The sequence below is a fragment of the Netta rufina genome (assembly GCF_964035555.1).
Source record: "Netta rufina genome assembly, chromosome: 1".
NCBI lineage: Eukaryota > Metazoa > Chordata > Aves > Anseriformes > Anatidae > Netta > Netta rufina.
Window position 1 is genome coordinate 7,076,710 of NC_140123.1, and position 25,791 is coordinate 7,102,500.

The window sequence follows — 25,791 nt, forward strand, 5'->3', positions numbered from 1 at the left end:
AAGTTATTAAATTATTATTAAATATAGTTTTATATTAAAGATGATACTATCAGCAAAATTTCACAAAGTACTTATCTACTGACAAGACCAGGTGCCATCTCACCCATTGTGTTTCTCCGACATTATCAAAACTGTTAAGTTAGTCTTTGAATATGGATATGTTGAGAAAACTTTATTTTCTACCTTACTGTAATACCACTTCCAATATCTCCAGTGCTTTTTGTCTACAGCAGTTTTTCCAACATTATGACAATTGTGTCTTTTTTATTTTTATTTGCCACTGGATCCTAACTCAACCTGTCTTATTTCTCATTCTTTAAGGTAAATAATTACAGTTTAGAAGAAGTTACCCATGAAGAGGCAGTAGCGATACTGAAGAACACATCAGATGTAGTGTATCTGAAAGTTGGAAAGCCCACCACCATTTACATGACTGATCCTTATGGCCCACCAGATATTACTCACTGTAAGTGACTATTGTAATTCATTTTGTATGAAACATCAATTTGTCAGATCATTGTGGATGTTTCATAGCTTGTCCAAAGTACTCCATTAAAGTTTATGAAACAGTGTGGAAGGCTACAAAAATAAAATGTTTGATGCCACCTAAGCAAGCTATACTTGTGAAATATTACCAATAATACAATTCAACTAAAGTATATTTGCAGCTAAAGTAACTGTGTAGATGATGTACTGCTGTGCTGACTCAAATTAGACAATATCCAAGTAATCAGATTGAACTGCAACTCTTGCGACAATTACAGTAATATACATATGCAGATATATTTTGAAGTATGATTGGATTTGAAGAATGGAGTCCTCTGTCCACTGAAAAATCAGAACAAGCAGCAAACGATCCAAACAAACTTACTGAAAAGTTTGAGAAAAACGGATATGATATTTTCATAAAATGTTTACTTGGAATGTAAAATCACTGCTTTATCTACATAAATCTGCCCATTTTCTATGTGTATCCACTTTCTAAATTCCTACTCCATTTTGCTTCATTCTCATTCTGCCCATTAACTTTACATATGTTCATCCGCTGTTCCTTCACCGAGGACTAAGAATTTATTTGTCCTTGAATTAAATATCTTCCCTGCTATCGGAAAAGTTGCTGGAATGACTTTTGGTTGTTTAATTGTTAATAAAGCTCAGTGCAGGATCTCATAAGAAGGGAAGATTAGTTTATTTTAAAACAAACTGATTTTCCTCAGGCTGTGATATCCATGTACTGAAAATCATCTAGACTTCTTTTCGACATTCAAGCAAAAACACATGCAAGGTGAGCTTACTAAGATTCCCTGAGATGACAAGGGTGGGTGGCTGTGAAGCCCTTACCATACACATACACCACCTTCTTAGGTTGCCAACCTGCTTGACTGTGTGCTTTTTGTAGTCCTAAGGAGATGACTGTGATTAGGTTTTTCTCTCTATCAGGGTTTACTCTCTTCTCCTTTGTCTCCCTGTCTGAGTGTCCTAGACTCCAATCTAGTCTATTTCCTGGTATAATTTCTTAATGGCTTGAGTCTTTGTTTTAGTTTGGGTTTAGGCTGTCCTGAGAAGTTGCCCATAGTTATTCTATGTTTGATAACCTACTGATGAATCTAGGTGCTATCAATACTATATTCTTATAAACCTCCATCTACCAGTCCTCTTGATGTTTCCATTCCCATTCTCTTCTCATAAACAGTGATCTTAGCATTTCAATTGTAGCTCTCTATACCACTAATGCCGTCTGGTCTAATCACTTTGTTACTAAAACTCCCTTCCTTCATTCAGTTCTTCACAAAAAACTGTCTGCCTGGGGTTTCATTACCAAAAGGAAACAGCTGCACCACCTAACAACTGGGTGACAGTTTAATTTTTGGAGAGTTTCAGCAACTGACCCATACACATCTTGATCTTCTGCAATAATACTAGGGGCACTTAAGGTCAGGGAACCAACTAAGGACTGGGAAAGGTAGATTTTCTCTGTAAAAGATAAGAGATTAATTTTAGTTGCTCATTTGCAGTGCGTTGCCACTGTGAACTGAAAAAGTTGAGGGGAAAGCTTCATATCCATAATCCTCTTTATTCAGACTGCTCCATTAAAATAAAAGAGAAGGTTTTGTAAGATTCGCATCAGGTGGTATATTCAACTGTGCAGAGCATACCTATTTACTTAGTAAATGTTACAACAGATGGCAGTCATGATTGTTCAGTAGCAGTCTGGTCTGAATCTTAGCAAAGCCCAACAAGTAAAACTACTAAATGTCCCTATCCAATCTCCAGCATTATAATACTTCCTAAAATAATTTGAGAGTTCTAAAAGAGTGTGTTTTATTATGTCAGATTATAGATCAGCAGCATATGAACAGACAGAAGCAATTCCAGAGAGGGAGTAGAGGTTGAAAAGATTTGCGGTAGCCCATCCCAGGCTGCTGGTGCATAGAGATTCATTTATCTTCGGGGAACCTTTCATTATACCTGCATGTTCAGAGTATTTCAGAATGGGTAATGGCCTTTCCCTGTAGGGATATTTTGCTTTTAAGCATTCTGAATCTCAGCATCTGAAGGAAGGACTGAAAATAAGACTAGAAAGACTTCTTTTAATGAGAAAATTAGTTGTAGCTCGTTGCAGAAGCATGTGTCTTTGTTTCTGCTACTTATCATTTCCTTTTCTAATTACATTAACTAGAGATTTGATTACAGCTATTGCAAGTAACTTGAGAATGGCAAAAAGCAAACAAATAACAAAATCCACAGACCCAAGATAGAATCAGACAGCACCATCCTGTAATTGTCATTATTAGTCATTAATTTGTATGAGATTTGTATCCAATTTATGTTCTGTATACAGATTTACTGAGTTCTAAATAATGCAGTTTATATTGGTACTGAAATTTCAATTACATGGGAAAATGTGGCACCTTAAGTAAATCACAGCTTTAAATCTTCACCAAACATAGTTCTTGCCATACAATTCCTGCTTTAATCCTGCAATGAGCTCTTACTGTATTGCTCCCACTTCTGTACAATGGAGCCAAAAAGATGTGTGTGCTTTTAATCTCATTCTCTCCTATTTACATTTCCTTCTTTGAGTCACTAATAATTGAAGAAAGTCTTTGTTTCCCATCTTCCAAACTATCCTTTCTTACTTGGATCCCTTTTAAAGATTCAATTTCTGCAAAATGAACCATTACCATTATTATTGTTGTTGTTGTTGCTGTTGTTTTGTTTGTTATTATTAACCTTTTGGGAAAACTCCAGCTGCTCAATCTGTCTTGTTAAATTTTAAGCTCTCTCAGGCATGAACTGTCTGTTTTGGTGTTATTTACAGCAGCAAGCATATTCTTCGTACTTAAATAAAAATGATGCAGTCGTGACCTAATCAAATATAGAAATGGCTAACAGGAAATGCTTATTCTTACCACCAGCTTATTCTCCACCAATGGAAAATCATATACTCTCTTCTGGAAACAACGGCACTTTAGAGTACAAGGCATCTCTGGCCCCTATTTCACCGGGAAGATATTCACCCATTCCAAAGCACATGCTTGTGGAGGATGACTACACCAGGTCAGATGCTTTTCTTTGTTACATTTCATGGCAATTGCAAAGAACATTGTTAAAGCATTGGTAAAGCAAGGTAAAGCACTCCATGCACTCCTGACAGCACACAGCATATAGTTGTTTTCACCTGTGTTCAAGGGAAGAAAAATCATAGCTATTACAGGTATAGAGACATCTAAGAGAAAGATCTCATGAATGAATGCTGACCAGAAGTCCATGTTTTCTGGGTACAATCCTGCACTAGTTCGTAAACAACATGGCTGCATTAGAGCAGTGCTGACACTGAGCAAAACATGCTGTTTTTTAAGAGGTGTATTAGCTGTGATAGCTTCTTACCGGCACAACTAGGAGATCTCAGGATCAGTGACTCATCTGGCTCACTGCATGTATGGGTGGAGTGGCTGTACATGTGTTTGTACCTGTCTGTGAGAGTGTACTCTGAAAGGTCTGTCTTGTTTAGTTCTGTGAAAGCAAGGCTGAAATAGCCTGTAATTGCTCTGTGTACACACACAAAGATAAATGACACAGAGAGTAAACAGTATGGGAAAAGAAAAAAAAAATATTGTATAAACTGGCTGTAAACTGTCTGTGAATAAATTTAGGTGGGAAACTAGAAAAAGTGTCATAACTATTAGAGAATCATAATATGAAACAGCTTTCTGTGGGAGTATAGAGGTTAAAAGGAAACTGTACAGTAGCACTTGATACATTTATAAAAGAAGTTCTTGTGATTATCAGCAAAATGACCAAGGAAATAGCTTCCAATATTTTGTTTGTTTGTTTGTTTGTTTTCTGTATTTTTTTTTTGCTTGTTTGTTTTTAACAATCCAAAAAGGATTGTAGACATAAGGTAATGATTGCCAGGTAGATGATTGCCAGGTAGAAAAGACACAGGAAAATGCAGGAAGAGTTATTTTATGCCTTGTGTTGTGAACATCACTGATAAAACTGTGTATTTATCTTATTTGGCTAGTACCTTATCTTTTAATGTCTAGTGCCACAGAAAATGATTTTTTTTTTTCCCTGTACTTCAGTATTTATAGATTCATTGTGTTTAAAGCTAAAAGGGGCACTGTTTGTGGTCATCTAACCTGACCTACTGTGTATCCTAGGCCAAAGAATCTCATCCACTTATGTATTCGTCAGCTTCATAATTTGCAAATTTGCATTTCATATTTCTTGTTGCATAAGATTAAGATCTCAAGCTGCTTAACTTGTTGGATCAGACAGATTCAGAGTAACTAAATCATGATACAGTTTTAATCAGGACATAAATTTATGGAAACCACACCTTGCTTCCCTGTCTTGGCTAAAATAATTTCTCCTTTGTTCTGATTGAGGATGCAAAAACAATGTTGCTTTCCTTCAATTTATGAGACATTCAGTCAGGATGAATTTTCTCCAAAGGGTTCCAAGAAGTTACATATTTTAATTAATAGTTAAAATTCTGATTTCATTAAATTGTGCATCAAGTCTTTACCTGAGTTCATACTGACACCATAATTTCTAAAATGCGTATGTATAGGAAGAATACTAATATGGTATCTGGGTTACAATTATGAGGACTTGTAGTGCTGTTTTATCTCTTTCTGTAATGAGACATCAGCACCATTATTATTGAGAAAGTGTTGGCAAAGTTTAAAAACAGCAGAAAATTCAATCTTAAAAGTAAATAATAGCTAAGGAGATCCAAAAGTCACAGATAATACAGGAAGGAATCCTAAAACAAGAGAAAAGCTGCACGCAGAATGCAAAGATCATTTAAAAAGTTAGTAAAACTGAAAGGTAATGGAGAAGTATCCTTAGAAGTCCTTTGTTTCTGCTCCTGTAGCTGATTTTAACTTTTTAATTGCTTGTATTTTTATTTTTATTTAAAAAAAAAAAAAAAAGGGTTGGGAAACAATAGTTATAAAACAGAAGTGAAGGCAATGACAGTTCTAGTCCATTGTTGAGGTAAGTATCCAATAGAAAGCATACCTGCTGGAAGAACCATGCAAGATACTTATTGAAATACAACAATGTCTTTTTGATCTTCTTAGGAAGAAAGATGTCTTCATATTCCAATCATTTTTATTTTTAAACAAGTTAATTTTGTTGGTTTAGGTCCTGACAGTAAAGACTACTTACATAGTCTAATTCTTGGCTGAGGTATTCATACCAACCTTCATTTTGTGTTATTTGGATAAAAAATAAATGTCCAAAAAAGCACAGTATATTCTGAATATTCCTCTCCTGTATTCTTCCTATCTGGACTTCTGAATTAATATGTTTTCTAATGAAGGTCTGTTACCTGAAATATGGAGGATTGGCACTATCAACTCTGCAAGCATCACCTTCTGTGGCATGTATAGGACACTGGCAGAAATAAAGATGTCAAATAGTATGTGAGCAGACCCTGAATGTAACAGACCAAATCAAATAGCAATCTCTAAACAAGTCTTTATTTCACCTTATTGAAGGAAGGACTTAAATTTATTAGGACTATTATGGAATTTTTAACAGTGATATAGTTTATATGCTACACTGATATCCAGGATACTGTAGCACAAAGATTAAATGAATACAGTGATGTGTCATAAGAAAAATGGCGCTTCCTGCTGCTGGATTTCCTCACTGAAAACACATCATACAGCTCTATCCAAGGGACACCCGAACAAGAGCCAGGAGACCAGGCTTCTCCTCTGACTACTATGACTGAAAAGCTCTGACCTTCAAAATCAAACCTTTTAGCCCATGAATGACAACTTTCTCTCTTCCTTCCTTCCTTCCTTCCTTCCTTCCTTCCTTCCTTCCTTCCTTCCTTCCTTCCTTCCTTCCTTCCTTCCTTCCTTCCTTCCTTCCTTCCTTCCTTCCTTCCTTTCATCTGTGCAGCTGATTATTGCCTATTAATTCCTGTGGGACTATTGAAAAATGATACCATTAAATCTGACAAATTTTGACAGCTATAAACTGGGAACGGTGATTGCACTATCTCTGTGCAATGCAATAGGATTTGATGGTGAGTCTGCCTTTAAAATGAGAAGATATTTTGAAAGTCTTTGTTCCTGACCAGTTTAGAAAGACCTAAAGTCTTTTGGAAAGTTAATTATCATATTGATAATTCTAGTGAACCCTATAGACCCCTTGATTGCAGCATTTATAATTAGGTTCTTTCACATAATTTTTTGTAATTAAGATAATTGCCAACTACTGCAGTGCTATCCATTAAAACTACCTGGTTCTCACTATAATAGGTTTCCAGGGTTAATTTACATGGTGATCACATAAGGAAATTTATTACCCATGCAGCCATAATATGGCAACACTTCTGTCAGATTTTCATTTGTGCCAACTGATTTTCATTTGTTCCAAATATTGTTCCAATATTTGGAACAGTAACTTCTCCTCTATAAGAGGCATTTGCAATCTCAGAATTTGTTGTACATATGACTTGAGTGAAGCTGATGAGAAGCTTTAACTTCTTTGCTTTAATGAATCTGTTGGTGAAGTCAAAACAGTTGAAAATTCATCATAACTTGTCCGCTTACTCTTCTTCCTCTTTTTTTTTCTTTTATCCTTTTTCTTTCTTTCCTTTTTTTTTTTTTTTTTTTTTTTTTTAATTCCAGATCCAGATTTTTCTTTACCTGAATATTTTTTGGCCAACAAAATGCATGTTTCTGTTGATAAAAAAATTACATTCTTGGGCTGATATTGAATCAGCATCTGGAAAAAAACAGAACATATTTTACTTAATTAAACTGTAGGAAAAAAAAAAAAAAAAAGCTTGATCAGAGCACAAAGGATAGAAACGTACCAGATCATCCTCAGCCACAAATTTTAATGAAGCTGGATGTTACTCTTTACTTACTGAGCTTTTGTAAGTTGTGTATAATATTGGTCCAAAATGCTGTCAGTTGAAAGGCGTAATTTACTTTCTGTTTTGTTGGATTCATTTTAAATTCCCTGGGGATGGAAGCTTTTCCTTCTTGTATTTTTATAAAAAGATCGTCACATATTAAAATTCAAATAAGATAACAAAATTTCAGGTCAGTAGAATGTGACATATATCATTTAGATATAAAAGATATACTAGTTTCTAGTAAGATGGAAGTGCTGTGCAGGCAGTCCAGGCAATTCCTTGACTGTGGTATTAACAATTTTCCTAATGCTCCTCAAGGGGATAAACAGGTATAATTCTCTGCTTGACTTGCTGTTCATGAAAAGGGAAGAACCAGTCTGAAAGGTGGTAAATAAATAACAGCTCAGATCAGAATGACCATGAGTTGGTGGAATCCATGATTCAAAGGAAGTCTGTAAAGGTAGTCAGCGAGTTATGACTGTAGACTTCAGAAGAGCAGACTTCACTCTTTCTGGAGTATTGCTAAGCAAAATTGCTTGGGATGCTGCCACACAGACATAGGTTCCATGAAAGATGGATGATTTCTAAATAAAACTTGCTGAGAACTCAGGAATGAGCCATACGATTGAGCTGTATGACTGGGAATTCATCAGAAGGCCGCCTAGACTATGTTAAGAGCTTCTTGAACTAAAATGCAAGATGTAGACAAGCGTTGCTTGCCTGCTTAGTGATGAAATCAGAAAGCTGATGGCTTTGATCTAAGACTTCCAAGGGTCATGAAGGGTAACAAAAAGTGATTCTGCAAGTGTGCTAGTTTCAAAAATGAAGGCAAAAATTGATGGAGGAAAAAACTGATGGAGGAGACAATGTAATGGCAGACAGTATAGAAAGAGCTTAAGTACATTATCATCTTTGCCAGGCACTGAAGGGGCCAAAAGGTAATTGGAATATTCAGCATGGATTTACCAAAAGCAAATCATGTACTTGTACAGCCTGATTGACTTTTCTGATGAAATGATGAGCCATGTGGATAGCAGTGGTTGTCCTATACCAACCAGGGCCACAGTGCAGAGACTGCCTCATGTAGAAATGGCTCTTTGCTGGATGAAAACACAGCTAGCTCCAAAGGCATCCCTGGACCTCACTACAACTCACAAAATGTGCATCCGATGTACTGTGGGGCATGTGGCAATTCTTTTTCACCATCACCTGCCTTCAGGAGTGGCTGCAAAGCTGTTCCAGGCCATCTCATTCCTTGTCCCTGTGAAGATCAGGAGAAGCTGTAACACACATGCTGCAGGATACAGGGAGTGCCCTTTAAAACTCCTCCAGCAACCTCTCATCCAGACATAAGGAAGTGTTGGATAAATGGGTACATCTCATCTGTAGCTGGAAAGAAGGTATGATTTGTAAAGTTTTGGAAACCCTCTGGGTAGCCTTTTGGGTATTTCCTGGATTTTAAGCTGCCATCTTCCTTATTAGACTTCTCTCAGCATGGCTGTGCACTTTTGCATGCTACAGCAGATTTGGTAAGGCTTTTAACACAATCTCCCACAGAGTTCTCATCTGAAAGATGAGGAAGAGTGGACTAAAAGAAGAGATTGGGTTGGGAGCTGACTGAACCAGTAGGCTGAAAGGGTAATGATCATCACTTGACATCTGTCAGGCAGGCTGCAATGAGCAGAGTACCTCAGGATACTCCAGGCGTCAGTTGAATATCTTCATCAATGACGTAGATTATGACACAGAGTGCACCCTCAGCAGTTTTGTGGATGATGGTAAGTTAAGGCGGAGTTACTGACATGACAAAGGGCAGAGCTATATACCAGAGCGATCTTGATTAAGAATTGGACCAGGAGAAACCTCTAGAAAGGAGGTTCAGTAAGAAATCTGAAATAAGGTTTCAGTAAGAAATTTGAAGTTCTACAGCTGGGGTAGAACAGCTGCACACACTCATATGAGCTGTGAAATAAGTATCTAAATTACAGCTACATTGAAAATGACCTGAGGGTTACAGCAGATGCCAGGCTGAACATGGACCCAGAAGAGAACTCTCATTACAAGGCAGGTAATCAGAATACCGGGCTACATTAGGAGAAAAATGGCCAGCAGATAAAGATAAGTTATGTTCTTGAAGACTGACTAGTTCCCGTTTTTTGACTTCAAGAGGGATGTGGGTAAACAAGAAAGGGTCCATCAGACTCTGAGTCTTAAATCTCATGGAAGTTACAGACACAATGAGGGAGCTAGGGCTTGTTTAGTGTTATGAAGGAGAGACCAAGGGTCATTCTAAGAGCATCCTACAACTACTCAGCAGCAAAGATGATGAAACCAAACTCTTCTCAGTAGTGACATAAAATGCAAAAAGGATCAAAGGCCAGAAGTGTTTGTTTGGCATGATCTGATTTCAATTTAAGAAGGAAAAAAAAGACACCAGGTGAGTGAGGTAGTGGTGGAGCATATTGCTCAGATGGGCTGTGAAGTATCCATGCTTCGAGATTTTTAAGATTTGCTTAGACAGAATCAAGACTGATATGAGCTAGCATTGGCAATAATCCTGCTTTAAGCATGAGATTGAATGAGATGACCTACAGAGGTCCCTTCCTGACAACTTTTCTACTATATTGAGAAGAAAAAAGTGATTTGTTGTTTTAGTGTTTTGTGGAATATACACTACTAATAGAGCTGAGATAGAAGTAACAATTTACTCTTTAGCAGATGTCTGCCTTTCTATTTCTAGCAAAAAAAAAAGAAATTCTGTAGTTTTTAGACGGTTGCTCCTTCTGGCTTTAACAAACAACATAGGTAAAAGATGCATAAAATAAAGAACTACCATCTTGAGTTTTTACTTCCTTTTTAACTTCAGAAAATAGTAACATCAAACTGTTGTGCTTCAATGGATAAAAAATGTACTTTAACATTTAACTCTGGGTAGACATTAAAGATTCATGGATGGAAAAGCTGTCTGAGTTATCTGTTTTGCTGTGAAAAGCACATTTGATTTCTTTTATATGCATCTTTGCAAAATAACATTTTCTGGATAAGGAGGAGGTGCTGGGGATTGGGGAGGAGAAAAAGGAGAACCATTAAGTTGAAGTCTCAAGGGAAATTTTCCCGGTATTGAGAGCAGCATTCTTCAACTGTTTCTTGGGTACTTACATAAGCCTGCTTGTTGAATTGAGGTTATTTTATAGAAACACCTTTAAAGTTGTATTGATGCACAGATTTGACTGTTCAGGATTAAAGCATTACAAATAATATGAAGTTATGCATGTTATAAAACTATGAATAGCAGTTGTTTGACAATGGTTTGGGCTTTTATTAAGTAAAAAAATAGGGATAGAGAACTGCAGATTTTAGTAGTGTTCCATTGGGATCTCGAATGAGTTGACTTCATTCAGAGTTGTCAATCATCCATTGACAAAACACTGCATATTTGAAAAGTGTGTATTTGCTGAAAGGAGTTAGCTTAGCTGCATTTCTTGTTCTTTTTGAGGGAACAGAACTGAAACTCTTGTATCCCAGATGAAGAAGAAGAGCACTGAGTATTGTAGGTAGTGCTTTCACATAGTGAGTTTTGCACCATGTTTTTGACCCAACATTGCTCTACAGCAGTGAAAAAAAGACATGCAGAAGTATGCTGGTGCAGTTATATGGATATGAAAGGTAATTATCAGATCTCATCAGTCATATCATTATGCCTCACCTAAACTCATCATGTAACCTATGTCTTAAAGATAATTAATTACATATAGTAATATTAAATCACTTGTAACATTGTCAGCAGATTAATTGTTCCAGATAATACTTTAATGCCTTTTCTTTTTTTTTTCTCCTGAGGCTGGATAGAAAAGGTTGCACGTCTGTTTTGTTTTAAAATTTAGTGCAAATTACAGTTATTATTTTTAAAGTAACTTTAATTGATCACTAGTATCATCAAATTGAATTGTATTTATTTTAAACCATAGCAGTTTGGTCATTTGGTCATTTAAGGAGTAGAGGAAGAATTACATAGCTTAGTTCATGCTAAAAATCATGGTGATATATTTTAAATATTACAGCATTCCATACATAGCATGAGGGTGTTTAATTCTAGAAGCTGATGAAGTTCAACCTCCACAGTATTTCTACTGCATTTGTGAAAATCTGTCTAAATGCCAACAAATACAGGTCTTTGGAAAAACTGCAATTCATTTATCTTTATATATATATATATATATATATATATATATATATATATAAGGGTAAAACTCTTTTAAATTCCATCCTCATACTGTAGGGCAGAAAAGCTTCTCCCAACTTTCTAATACTGATTGTTTAAAAAAGCCAGCATGATTGAGCCCAGCATTATATAGCCCAAGCTAGTTTTTCTCTCTACTTATTTCTTCCAACCTTTTCTGACATAGAAACATAATCAGGAGTGATTCTGCTCAGTGCTCTGAATGCCCGGTCCTGTCAGATTTGAACATTGAAAAGGTTGGAGGAATGGAAGGGAGTGTATTTGGCAAGGAGTTACAGTGAGATTGGATGTAAAAATGAGTGAGAACTTGTCAATGTTTCTGTGAAAATGGAAATCACAAGCAGAGAAGACGTATTTATTGTGCAAGTAAACTTAAAATTAGGACAAGGAAGGACATAAGTGAGAAATGGGTAAAGAGACATGAAGAAGCAATGGAGAAAAATAGCCTGGAGAAGAGCAACAATAAATTTCAGAGCTGCTGAACCAGCAACTCCCTCAGACAATAAAAACTGAGGTTTGGGATAATCAATAGTTGTGCAAGAAGACAGGGGAAAGGAGCAGAGCTACAGAGCAGGTAGCAAAAGTTGCTGATACAATGCTGGCAGGATTAAACTGAGGCCATCTCTCTAGAAAAAAATGAGAGAAACCCAAGATTTCTGGGGTTTGCAGGACTAGAGCATGATTTCTGCAGGCAGTCTGTCATTATTGCTCAATAATTGCATTGCTTGTCCTTCTGGAGGATGACAGCCTGCTGCTGCTGCTGGTCACTCCCTGTCTCTCATGTGGTAGCGATTTCATGCTCTGGATCAGAATTTGGTGACTCTGCTGATGATCATATTGATTTCAACATGGTGTTCCATAATAGTATTTCTTTCTTGGTTTAGCCTTTTATCAACCTAAGCAACTATACGGTAAATAAATAAATAAATACAGGAATACTATTTACATTACACATTAAATGTATATTACATTAAAAAAAATAATTTGCCTATATAACCTTAAATTGGACCCTTGGTGAAATGCAAAGTTACAGTACTTAGTTATGCTATCATCTAACAACAGCTCCTTGTAGAATTCTGTCAACAGCTTTTCAGAAAAAGAAGTCACAGTTGTATTTTTTAGCTCTATATTATTATTTGTTGCCTTCAATAAAGCAACTATTTTATGTCTCGTATATTTAGTATGCAAACATTAAACATATTATTAAACTTTAGAAATGCATAATAATTGTCTAAGCTTTCTGTTTGCTACCCCATTGTTTTAGAATTCATAATAATTAATTTAAAAGTGAAATTTTACTTATTGTAATGTCAACAGACAATCTGTTATGTCCTGAGTAATCTACACGTATTCGTCAAATTTGTCAGAGATTCCCAAAGAATGGGATTTCTATTTCTGTCAGTGGAAGCTACTTAATACTCAGTTCTTTACAAAAATAAATAAATAAATAAATAAAATTGCAGAGTCTAGCTTAAGGCTTGTGTGCAGATTTTTAAAATAAGATAGTAGAATTGGCAGTTATAATACAGGCAGAAATGGTGCATAATGTTTAATAGTGCACAAAATAAAAAATTAAGTCTAAGTACAAACTACATGTATCCACTGACATGGACTCTTAAAGCAGCTATTACCACTTAAGCAAGATACCTTGGGGTAGATGTGTTTAATTCTGTAACAGTGTCAACTCAGTTCTCAAGAGTAGTCAAAAGGGTAATTAGAATTTAAATAGAATCTGACAGGAAGAGAGTACTAAAGATAATGTTTTTCTATATGAATCTACGATGCATCCAATTCTTGAATACTACATGAAGACAACTCGATATAGCCCCAGAATAGGGTGACAGATGATCAAGGGTGTAGCATGGCTTCCAGATAGAGCTACATAAATGATAATTCCAGCATAGAAAAAGGGTGATAGGGAGAAATAGGACAGAGATCTGCAAAAGCACCTGTAATAGGGAAGGTAGCAAACAATTATTACTAGCACTTTGTTATAACTAAGTGGCAGGGAGTGTAACATACATTGCCAAGTGAGTTTAAATTAAAAAAAAAAAAAAAAAAGTTTTTGAAATGTTTCCAAATGTTATCAATGTGCTATCAAGTAACAGGCTTACAATACACAGAGGTAGAAATTTTCGGTATGTCACAATTGATTTGCTGGACTCACTGCCACTGGGTGTTGTTTTGCCTAGGAACCTATCAGTGTTTAAATACAGATGAGGAAAAGTGCACAAATTCACAGTGGATAGGCCCAGTAAACACAATTTGCTTGGCTTTCATTTCTGGTCCATGTGGTCCCTAATTTGCTGATTTTCAACAGCTGAGCAGGGAAGGGACATTATTTACTGTCCTTGTTCCCTGAACATCCCTGCAAGGGACTAGGTACTGATGCAGATGGGCCTGCAGTCTGACAGTCTCACCATTCTTATGTGAAACGTTCTTCTTTTCTGTTTTGCTGCAACAGAAAATTGTACTGATTTTATTTTTTAATTTTTTTCAAATTAAGCAGTTAATTTGTTTCCTAGTTCCTAATGTGTAAGACTAATGAATGTAGAACTAGGTATAGAATATTAGAAATTCTAAATTATTCTATTATGCCTTCTCGTAGGCTGTTGAAAACATGATTAAAATGTTTAAATTTTACTGCTAAGAGGCATTCTTACTATTCATTGCAGTGCTAAAATACTGCTATGATCTCAAGCACTTGTTTTGCACTTATGGAAAACTTTAAGGCTCATGAACATAGCAGATAATAATGCAAAAGCTGGGAAATAATTGATTACACAAGGATTTCCAGAAAGAACTAGGGTAATATCCTTTTGGTAGTTTCTTCCAGCTCTTCACACACCTTCTCTGACAGTCTTCCAGTTGAAATAAACATATCATGTGAGTGTTTTGGTCTTATTCAAACTGCTAGGACATAACCTGTGAAATAAAATCAACTTTCAATTTTAAATAAACCTTCTGAACAAGATGTATGGTTCTCCTAGAAGGTCATATGAATGAGAAACTAAAGTCAAAGGCATACATATGAGTCACTGGCTATTCGAAATAGAAGACTTCATTTCTATTAAATTGCTATTGATTTGTGTTTTTATAGTGAAATAATTTTAAAAACAGTTCTTTTCACACTTCCCAGCAACATTATGTGAGCAATACTAATGTGCTATATGTTTTTATTGAACTTGAATACAATTAAAAATTGCTACTCAGAGGAAAAACAAAACAAAGCAAAACAAAATCAACTGTTGGAGACTTGTAGAATTGTGAGATTTACTTTCTCTCAGATTGAATTTAGCATTTTATGGTTATAGCCCTGCAGACTTGATATGCTATGAGAGTTTAGCTGGTTTCCTTCCATAACACAAATGGTTTTAAAAACCAAAAAAAAAAAAAAAAATGTTAACATTTAATGCGCTATGTGTTGGCAACTGAACTTTCACAAACAGAATTCTGCAATAAGAAAAGTTAAAATTGAATTGAGGACTCTGCATGATGCTGAGGAGATAATAGTTTTAATAAGGACATCTTCTTATAACTTCTGTTGTGCAATAAAGCCAGCCTGAAATAATAACGCAATGATGTTCCAAACAAAGAAAAATAAAGGCTATGAACGAACAACTAGTAGGATTTGTTCTTCTTACACAATCTGTTATGAAAGAAATAAACAGAACCTTCATCAGATCAATACTCTACCTCCCCCTCTTATTGTTTTTTGCTGTTCCACAAATTAGTTAAACCTTACCCTAGAAATCTTGCCTCATTACAGCTAGCTCTCTACTGATTAACATTCCAGCTTTCAATTTTTCGGGGATAGAAAAGTAATTTATTGCTATCTGCTGTTCAAGCTACCATTTAAAAGCTTACCTTGTGGCACTGAATGACTTGATTCTCTCTGCAGTCACTGAATTATCTGCTGAGGCATGCTCAAGTTATGCTACTGCTGATACTTTCTGATGCCTTTCCTCTGCTCTTGTATACCCGATTCTCTTTCTAACTTAATTATTCCTGTCCATCCTGACCAAATGAGAGTTGCTGTTCTCATTTATCATAGGGATTACATTTTAGTTTGCAGATAAAAACAAAGAACTGTAATCTATGTTAGTCACAAACAAACAAAAAACAACAACAACAAACAGTTTAAAAGCAGAAAAGGAACAAATCCGCTAACTAAGATAATACAGAAGCATTTAGTTATTGTTCAGAGTATACTCATATTTGACAATTACTTCTTGGATAAATTTATTATCATTTTATTGAGTATACATTAATATTCACTCTATTTGACATTTTAAGGGTATTCTTCTGTGAAATTAAGACAATGAACAAAATGCATTCTAAAACATAGTTCTTTGTCCTTCATCATTGTTAGAATTGCAAACATTGCTTAGTACTTATTATAGACACAAACCCTCTGAAGCTGTACCTGCTGTCTCTGAAAGTGATGCAATTGCAAGTAAACTACAGTGATTCAGTCTTTAAAAAAATATATAGCCATCTTTTACATTTTAGTTACAACATGGTATACCTGCTGCATGTATTTTTGATTCATTTGAGGAATTAATGCATCATAAAATAAGGCCTCAGTGTTTTGACTTTTACTTATTTTGAAAGATTGTTGTTTTCCAAAGAAGGCAGGCACTGTTGTAGATAAGTACTAGCTTGCCATAGAGAACAAGGTGAGAAGTCAGGATGATATTTGAAGATAGGCTGTTTCAGCAAGTATCTTAAATGACTTTTAAAGGTTACTGTCCTACATGAACCACAATTTGGGTGACCAGGACAGCAATCTCCCCAGTATATTTTAATCATTCTCTTCCTTTCCATTATTTATGCTTTCAGTTATTTTTATCCTATTTAATTTACATTTGCTAAATCAAATTAGAAGATAACATAAATTTATACTGATTTGAGCTTGATGCTTGATGTTGTATTCTACTTATTTTTCAAGTTCTTGCTTTTCCTTTTCCAATACAATGTATAGCCAGGGTCCAGATATGTACCCAGGGTCCAGTGTTACCATTCAGCAAGCCATGTGTCTAAATAGTATGAAAGTATCTAAGCAACCTGATCAGTCCATGGCTTTAATGACCACAAAAAATGACATCTGATGGCAAGTTTTGTGGTGATATCAGTTCATTTCATAGGCCTTACAATAAGGACACTTATATTTTAAATTAACTGATGTCTGGAATCCTATTCTAAGCAAAGGATTAAAAGGATAGGTTTGAATTCTTGTCCTTAACCTTAAGAATTCTCAGCAACTCAATTACGGGTAATATATTGTTAGCTAGGTCACAGTATCATTTGTGTTACAGCAATGAACAGAGGACTTTATACATCGGCACAGTCATTTGAGAAAGGATTGTTCCAATTTTCTGTCATCCTACCATCCAGCAAGATTGAAAGGAGAGAAAATACTAAATATTTTAAAATTTCCTGGGTTCCACAAGACATTTTGTTCGTGACCTGTGTTTATATTTGAAGGAGTAATTTGATTTCAATATCTAGGGTGATGCTGAATGTTCATCTTCATTTTGCTTTTGGAAGCAGTTTGCAACTGCCCATTAATGTAGCAATCCCTCGTATCTGTCCATCTCTATAGCTTGATTTGAGTCTCAGCACAAGCTTGGATGGTCAGTCACGTCACTGGTGACTTAATATAGTTTGAGCATTCACAATTTTTCAAAGGGTAGCAATACTCTTTTGTCATCTACCACTCAGAGATGAGTAGCTTGTATTTAATAAGTGAGTAAGCTGTTTATGGACTGGTTAATGTCTTGAGCCATAGATAAATCTACAATTTTGTATCCATCTTCCTGCACTAGGGCAATATTTCTTTCACAGTAGGCATCATTTATATTTATTTTTATTTGTTCTTTAATATATTGTCTAAAAAAAAGTGATTTTTGAGTGAATAAAAGGCAGTACGTGTCAAAAATAAATGTATGTGTAGTCTTTTTTTTTTTCTTTTCCTCTGGATTTTTACTGTTGAAAACAGCAACTGATGTAGTAAATAAATTATTAAATCTAGCCCTCTGAAACAAGTGTGAAATATGCTGAGAAAAAAACATTTGCTATCTTAAGTTCATTTTAAAAAGAATTGTGCTATATGCCTGACAGAATGCTTTATAATCAAATGAGTGACAACTTTGCTGTTTTGATAGCTGGTAACCTTAAATTGCCACTTTTAACTGTAAAGTTCTTCCTGGGAAAGTCAGCCAGAGAGAGTTCTCAAATCATATGTCAGATTGCTATGAATAATGTTATTAACATTAAGTGAGACAAATTTTTACGTAAAGCAGCTAGCTACTCCTTTTTCCCCAAAGGACAAAACCAGAAACTAACAACAAAGGAAAATATGTTCTCTGTGGGTGCACTCTGCCAGTGCACCCACAACCATAACAAATTCTGGTACCTGTGAAAGTCACAGCACAAACCACACCTGTGTGAGGTACAGAATAGCCAGAAGAACCAAAAGAGTTTCATTGACTGCCTGGTCTCTTGATATTTTCAGGTCTGTAAAATAAGATTTTCATCTGGCTAATGCTGTGTTGCTGTGATTAAAGACAGTGCCATGTACTGGATCTTCTGGCAGAAGCTAGGATATGACAGCAATTATATCTTGGCACTCTCTAGAGCAGAAACTCAGGAAATTATAAGTCAAGCTTCACTTTGCCAGTAGGCCCAGGGTATCTGCTGGGGCCCACACAATAGCTGGAGAAGTTACATGTCTGGAAATGTGCTATGTGGTGCATTTTTTCTGAAAACTGCTGGTTGTCTCCTGTGGATCCCTGAGGCTTCATCCCCTCCTCCACTCTCACCGGGAGGCTCCCTGGGAGGTTCCTAGTAAGTATTTCTTCTCCCAAGTGGTTGAACTCTAGACAGCAGAAAAGAAATACTAGGTGACCTCTCAGTGCCAGTTTTAGGACATTATTCCTCATATCTAGCCTCACAGGTGGCTGTCCATAATTTGGAGCAAGAGTGCAAGTGAGATTACTGTAGCCTTGTCAGCAAGGTTACTTGTTTGGGATGTGGTCTGCATAATCAGATTTTGAAGGCCAAATCCAAAAAGAGAGCAAAGAACTGTTGAAAGGAATTACCTGCCATGAATTGCTTGCACAGTGTTACCATCTCTACAGTGTCGTTCTAGCATATGCTGTGGTCATGTTGACCGCAGCTTCATTAGCAAAGCCTCAGGACAATGAGGCAGGAAAAAGTTGTTTTGTTTTGTTTTGTTTTAAACAAATAATATATGCTTCGTCTTAACCTAATGGGTAAAAACACCTGTTTTCATGTAATAAACATAATATTTTCTTCTAAGTGTAACATAAGAAATGTTTGAAAAAGAAAAATAAGGAAAAAAAAAAAAAAGAGCATTTGGGAAAATTTGTCACTGAACTTCAGAGGTAAGGTATTCCCTTTCAGTCCCATACTTCTGTAAGTCAGTTTTATGGCACACTTATATTTGGTCTATATTTATATGCAGTTGCTTGTATGCTATAACACTCTTCAAATTCTAATGTCTCCTTTAACAGCACACTTTACTGAAAGGGTCTTGACAAATTTGCTGTGCATGCTTTTAAACTGATTGCTGTGTTTTCTCTGTATTCTTGGCCACTAATATGCACCTGATCTTTTACTCTTGTCTCTGTATCACCAGGCCTCCTGAACCTGTTTACAGCACTGTGAACAAACTGTGTGATAAACCACCTTCTCCTAGGCACTATTCCCCTGTTGAGTGTGACAAAAGCTTCCTTCTTACAGCTCCCTATCCCCACTACCACGTAGGCCTGCTCCCTGACTCTGACATCACCAGGTACTGCATGCGCTTCTTCCTCACCTCCTTCATTAGAGTGCATGAACATCATTAGATTTATCTCATAGCATCTTCACCATAGATCTTCTTTTTCTGCAGCTTACGCTTATTTTTAACCATGCTTTAACATCTGCACCACTGGAAGATATATGCTACCTTGGAATATAATTTTGGTCATCCAAAATCCAGTGATGATTACAGGCAATGTTTTGATCCATTGGAATGGTGCTCCAAAACAGGCTATGTCATATGTATTACATTTTACAACTTAATTCAGTACATGTTTATCTGTAGATATGGAAAGTAACTAAGACTTCACTGAAAGCTGTAGTAATTTGGTTTGAATTCAGTCATTTGATTTCTGTGTTGTGCATCTTTGGGTTTACAGGGTGGCTGCCTAAGCCACTCAGAAGAAAAAGAGAAAAAAAGAAAAATCACCTCCTTCACCAAGTCATGGTTGAAAGCATGTTTAAAATTTAGCACTCTGTAGGCTATCTGTGCTCTGAGAGGACAGTTAGTAAAACCTAAAATGATGAGCATTTTCCTAATTGAAGAAATGGAAGACGTTGCTATAAAATAATTAGCGATTACCTCCAAGAAATATCTAATAAAGAAAAACATACTATTCAAAATTGCATGGTAGCGTAACCTGGCTACTCTTCCATAGTCTGTTAGCATAGTAGCAAACTATTTGCAAACAGGACATCTTTTATATTCTACAGCAGAAGAAAAATAATTGTGTTTGGAGCATTGATCATAAACATTTAGCACAGAAAGCACTTTTCAAAGTACTGTGGGAAGAGGAGAGCAGAAGTGTTAAGTAGAAAGTAAAGTGTAAGTAGAAAGTAAAACGCTAAATTAACGTAAGATACAATAACAGGAAAGAAACCCTGGGGATTAGAAAAACAGCTGTGGAAGTCATTGCAGTGCTATGAAATAGGAAGATAAATTAAAAAAGCAGTAAGACAAATATGACTGAAAAATGCAACAGATGTGGTAAGACCATACAGAAGCTGTTGGTTTATTAGAATGAAAACTGTGTAGCTTCTAGAATTTGTAAAAGGGTGCTTAATCACTGGACAAAGTGGTTAGTCCAGCTGCTGAGGCCAGTACAGATATGGTTGAAAAACAGTGTTAAGGGCAACATTTCTATAAAGGTATAAATAAATCCAGAAGGGTGCTAGGCACTAACAAATCTATCCACAATATTTTTAATTTCTCTGCAGATACTAACTTAAAGGAAGTAATAATTCAAAAAGAAAACTAAAATGATCTTTACGTACATGAGTAATTTGTCTATAAGCATTACAATTCTTCTGTATGTTCAGAGACAGACAACAGAGGAGATCGTTATAAAAATATCCTTATTCAACAGTGGTCCTTTTAGAAAGAGAGGAACCTACCTGAATTAGAAAGTGAAACAAGCGGGTTCCATGGGAATTTGCTGCCATGCAAGTGTGCATTGGGAGCACTGAGGATTAGACTGTAACTTGCTAACCATAGACAGGTACAATCCATCGCTCAGTAAATGGTGAATCTCTATAGAGGGGTCTGGTTGGATTCAGAGCACTGAACTACCATGGTCACGGATTCACCAATAATGTATAACTGCCCTTACTCTAGTCATGTTTAATGAGAATAATCATGGCTAGAAACAATGCAATCAAGTGCAATTTCTTACAGCAACAGGTACACAGGTTCTTTGGATTGCTGGCAATGGTTACTGTCTGCAAAAGCAAGCTAGCATGCATGAAATACACAGGTGACACTGGTGCACAGCCTGGAAATTTATGCGTTAAAAGGCACAAAGACTCTATAGAGATTTCTAAGTTTCCGCAGAGAAACACAGTATAACCAAGTGTTCAGATCTCACCCAAAGGCATCCCAATGGGGGGGGGCGGGAGGAGAGAGAGGATCAGCCTGTCTACTGATCCCAGGGGTCAGGAGGTCCTTGGGATGGTGTATTCCCTTGGGATGGTATCTCCCCTGATGGCAGTATCTTCCCTAATGATGGTATCTTCCCTAATGATGGTATCTTCTCTAATGATGGTATCTTCCCTGACGATGGTATCTTCCTCTGACATCCCCTCTCTCTTAGGCCAATTTATATTATTTTCTATCTTTTAGGTGGAGCTTGAGTGACTCTAGTCAAGCATATCTTAGTTATGATTAGTGGAAAGTTTTCCCGTCTCCTTTTAAATTAATAGGCTCTGAGAAATTCAGAGCGCATGCTCAGTGAGGGGTGGTTGCACCTTGGAGGTGGGTAGTTTTTGAGATTGAGGTGTGTTTTGATATTATAATGATATTATAATGAGCAAAAGTACACTAGGGTACAGCATTTGTGAAAACATGACAGGTCGTTGGCTCAGGGTAGCAAAAAGTGCAGCTTATCAGTCTCGGCGTGCACAAGAGCAATTGAGTCCCCACCTGGTCACAGAGCCTAGTCGTGGTGTCTCCACTTCACTCTGTGCTCCGTACTGTTCCTTAGAGCTAGCACACCAGGTTATAATAATTAAATAAAGACTACCATGAACTAAACAATTTAACTAAGGGGAAGTAAAAGGGAAAAGGGGAAAAAGGGAGGAAAACAAACAAACAAAATAAATGAAAGCTATATGGAAATGCAGAGGAAAGAAATTACTCTCTACTTCCCACAAATGAGCGATGATTGACCACGTCCTTGAAGCAAGGCCTCAACGCACGCAGCCGGTGTTCGAGAGGAGGACCAACGTCTTCTCAACGAGAGCCCACCCCTCCCCTCTTCTTCCTGTTTCCACCTTTTATTGCTGAGTGTGACACCACATGGTATGGAATATCCCTTTGATTGGTTTAGGTCAGCTGCCCTAGTGATGTTTCTCTCCTCACTTTTTGCCCACCCCCTAGGAGGGTTAGAGAAAGGCCCAATGCTGTGCCATTGCTGCTCAGCAGTAGACACAACACTGGTGTGATAACACTGCTGTTCCAGCTGCAAGTACAGAGTACGGCACTGAATGGGCTGCTGCCAGGAAAATTAACATTCCAGCCAGACCCAGTACACCCCAGTACAATAGCATCTAAGGTTGGAAGCCTAGGGAACACTTAGGTAATGCACCTATGCCCTACCCTGAAAGCTTCTTCAATGCTGTACATTTTCTTTAAAATGTGAATGTTAGTTTTATTTTCCTAGTTACTTTAGGCAATTGCACCATAAGGGTGAATTTGTTTAGGGTACTACCTGCAGACCAGATATTCAGATGCCAGTAATCAGTGGAGCCCTAGAAACAAAATCCTTTTGTTTTGCCATGTTATTGATTAAATACTTGGTCATCAGACATTTGATGACCTGCTATCAGGACTTAAAAAACTGTTTGTTTGTTTTTTTTTTCTACTGAGTGTCAGTTAATGGTTGCCTTTAATAACAAGGTTTTATTTCTCTTCATTCCAGCTTGATGTAAAAATAAGCCCTAGTGCTTGTGCATTTAACCACTTTGTTTGTTTCAGTGTTCCAACAAAAACTTCAGAGAGATTACAAAAAGATGAGAAAAGACACAACTCCTGGTTAAATGCTCTGCAATATACTCTGCTATATGCTGTGGTAAAGGCAACTGATTGCTATTATTTATACTCCCTCCCCACTGTGTAATTACATTCAGATGGAAAATGTGACAGTTTTTGATATTCTCAAATGCTGTCAGCTTTTCCACTGGACTTTTTGAATAACTGACCATGGAAGAAACCAGTTGAAATACTTTTCACTGAAATGCCTTTTGTGAGGAAAGTGCTTTACAGCTTTACAACACACACCATGATCCAATTTCCAAATGGACCCAGTATTTGTAGTTGGACAGTATATTTTAGAAAAGTATTAACACTATTAGAAGTGGCTATTTTTTTCAGAAGTGTTCATTGTTTACAGTCTTAATCCTCACAAAGGTGATGTGTCTCAGGGATGCATTGTGTTGAATATTTGGAAGAACCATAAGAAGACTATCTTCTTATTTCTGCTACCATCTTTATTGGGAACTGCACTACAAAAAAATCCTCCAATATTGCCCAAGTATCTTGAGGAGTCTCCCTTTACTCACATTAATTCCTCAGAGTCTTATTCCCCCAGTTTATATACTGATTTGCTCTCCAGTCAAATATGAAGTGGTCTGTCTTCTTTCAGAGGTTCTAGAAAATTCAGAATTTGTTATCCATAGGTTTGAGGAAGGCGCAGGGGTTATTGCTTGTTTAGGTAACTGCAGTTGTTGTATTTCAGTGCTCCAGTACTGAGAATCTGCTGGTGAACTGCAAGAAATTTGATTTGACAAATAGCTCTCCCAAAAGAAGAGGAACATGATGTCTTGTTCTCCCAACTGAAATGCTTGTAAGCCAGCCAACACCTTTCAAACTGCTGCTCCAGATAATTTGTTAGCTACTCCTCAGATGATCACTTTGTCAAGGCTCATTAACTTAATAGGCAAAGAGAATTCATAGGCCAAAGCCTTATTTGTCTATAATAAATTCAAGTTTATAACCTTTGCTTTTATGGTGATCTATATTGGCTTCTGGGAGGCTTTGCAGTCTAGAACAATACACTCACATTTTAGGATTAAAGTTATTTGTTTTCTGATCAGATCTTGTGCATTGACGTTAACAGGTCTGTGTCAATGTTCAAGAGCTGAAAACCTGTCCCATTTAAGACAGAAACAAAAAATCTGTACCATCAAAGTAGAGAGAAAATTTTGAGAAAATTTTGGAGTAGTAGGTTTCCCTTTGAGAGCAGCAAGTGGGAATGGATACAGGATTTTCATGTCTTGTCCTCTGTCATTATTAACAATTATATGTACAATTAGAAGATAAGTGGCAGCAAAAGAAAATTGTAGCTCAGACTAACACTGTTTCTACAAACAAAAGACTTTGTTCCTGCATAATGTAACAGAACATGTTGAGTTCATGGTCTTTGTGCTGAGAGCTTCATTACATTCATCACAATGACACACTTCAAAAGTGCTTCAGTTCTGTACAAAATTGACTTCCCTGTCTTTTTTTTTTTTTTTTTTTTTTTTTTTTTTTTTGGCACTCCAGTTGCCTGCACAGTTTTTGCTAAAGGGTAGCCTCAATATTGTTAATTTGTGGGATATTTTTCTTTCATAGTTGTTTGTTTTTCTCCTCAGCTTTTGATCATGAGGCCACGTGATTGCATCAATATGTTTGAATTCATGTAGTGGAAAACCATATTTTGTAGTCATAGGAGAAAAGCTTGGAAACATGATCCATTCTTAGAAATAAATGAAAATTTTGTTCATCCTAAGTCTGGTATTTGTGAGCTTTCAGATCCCACTTTGGGGGCTTTGGTGCCTGAATTTAAAATATTTGGCTTGCTTTTTAAATTAAGATTAGTTTCTTTAAGCCTGGCCCAGTTCTAGCTGACACTGTGATCTTCAATCTTAGGCAAGGTACTTAATGAGTTGTGTTTTATTTTCCCAGTCTATGAAAGTATTTTAACAGTGATTTCATGAGCATCTCTGAAATCTAGTGCTATCTGTGACAATTGCAACCTATTATTAACAGCAGTTTGTGTTATTAATAACACAATTAATGATTTTAAGGTATTGGATGAATTAATGATAACAGTTCTTGGGACATCCACTACTTTTTCACCAATGGGGATTAGGGGGAAAAGATACTATTGGCACAGGGCTCTGCAGCAAAGTCTTTTAGAGAAAACAAAATGCTATTTGCATTGATATTCAGGGGTAACTGAGCATCACATGACTCAAAAGAGTTATGCAAATAAAATTGTGCGTAAGTGTATTGGTATGCATATTGGTAATGAGCCTGTAATGTCCATCGGCTCGATTGATATGTGGGGCTACTTCTGATGTGTGGCTGAATTCCCACAGCTGCCAGCATGAGCACACAAGGGCCACTCTGCTCAGTGACTAGTGCATGCCTACAGTGCTATGCACTACTGATTATGGTCACTTGATTTCATTTTAGGGATCCCTGAGATCCCTCTACAGGGTGTGAAGGGACAGCTGAGAAGGTGATGTTTTCTTTTCACTGATCTTAGCAGGAACCTAAGGTAACTCCATTTCACAGAGGTGTGAATGGTGGGGCTCTCTAGTGCTTATTGCTATAGTGTTCTTTCTCATTTGTTATTATCTGTGTGGATTTTTCTTCACAATAACTGTAGTGGTTTCACACCCATGGCTAGCTAAGCATCACCACACCACTCCCTCACTCCCACTCCTCAACAGAACACAGGGAGACATTATGATGGAAGAAAAGCTCATGGGTTGAGATAAGGACAGGGAGATAAACCACAAATTACTGCCTTGGGCAAAACAGAGTTAGCATAGGGAGATTAATGTT

The 25,791-nt window shown here is 36.6% G+C and overlaps 1 protein-coding gene across 6 annotated transcripts in view; it reads left to right on the forward strand.

Moving 5' to 3' along the window:
- DLG2 (discs large MAGUK scaffold protein 2) overlaps positions 1-25,791 on the forward strand; it is a gene marked incomplete at both ends in the record, with an annotated part of 1,073,896 nt that overhangs the window by 775,416 nt on the left and 272,689 nt on the right. For all 6 annotated transcript variants that reach the window (XM_084304810.1, XM_084304812.1, XM_084304813.1 and 3 more), the window contains 3 exons: positions 322-466; positions 3,420-3,561; positions 19,297-19,452. In XM_084304810.1, coding sequence (XP_084160936.1) covers positions 322-466; positions 3,420-3,561; positions 19,297-19,452 — 443 coding nt within the window. The remainder of the gene's footprint in view (positions 1-321; positions 467-3,419; positions 3,562-19,296; positions 19,453-25,791) is intronic.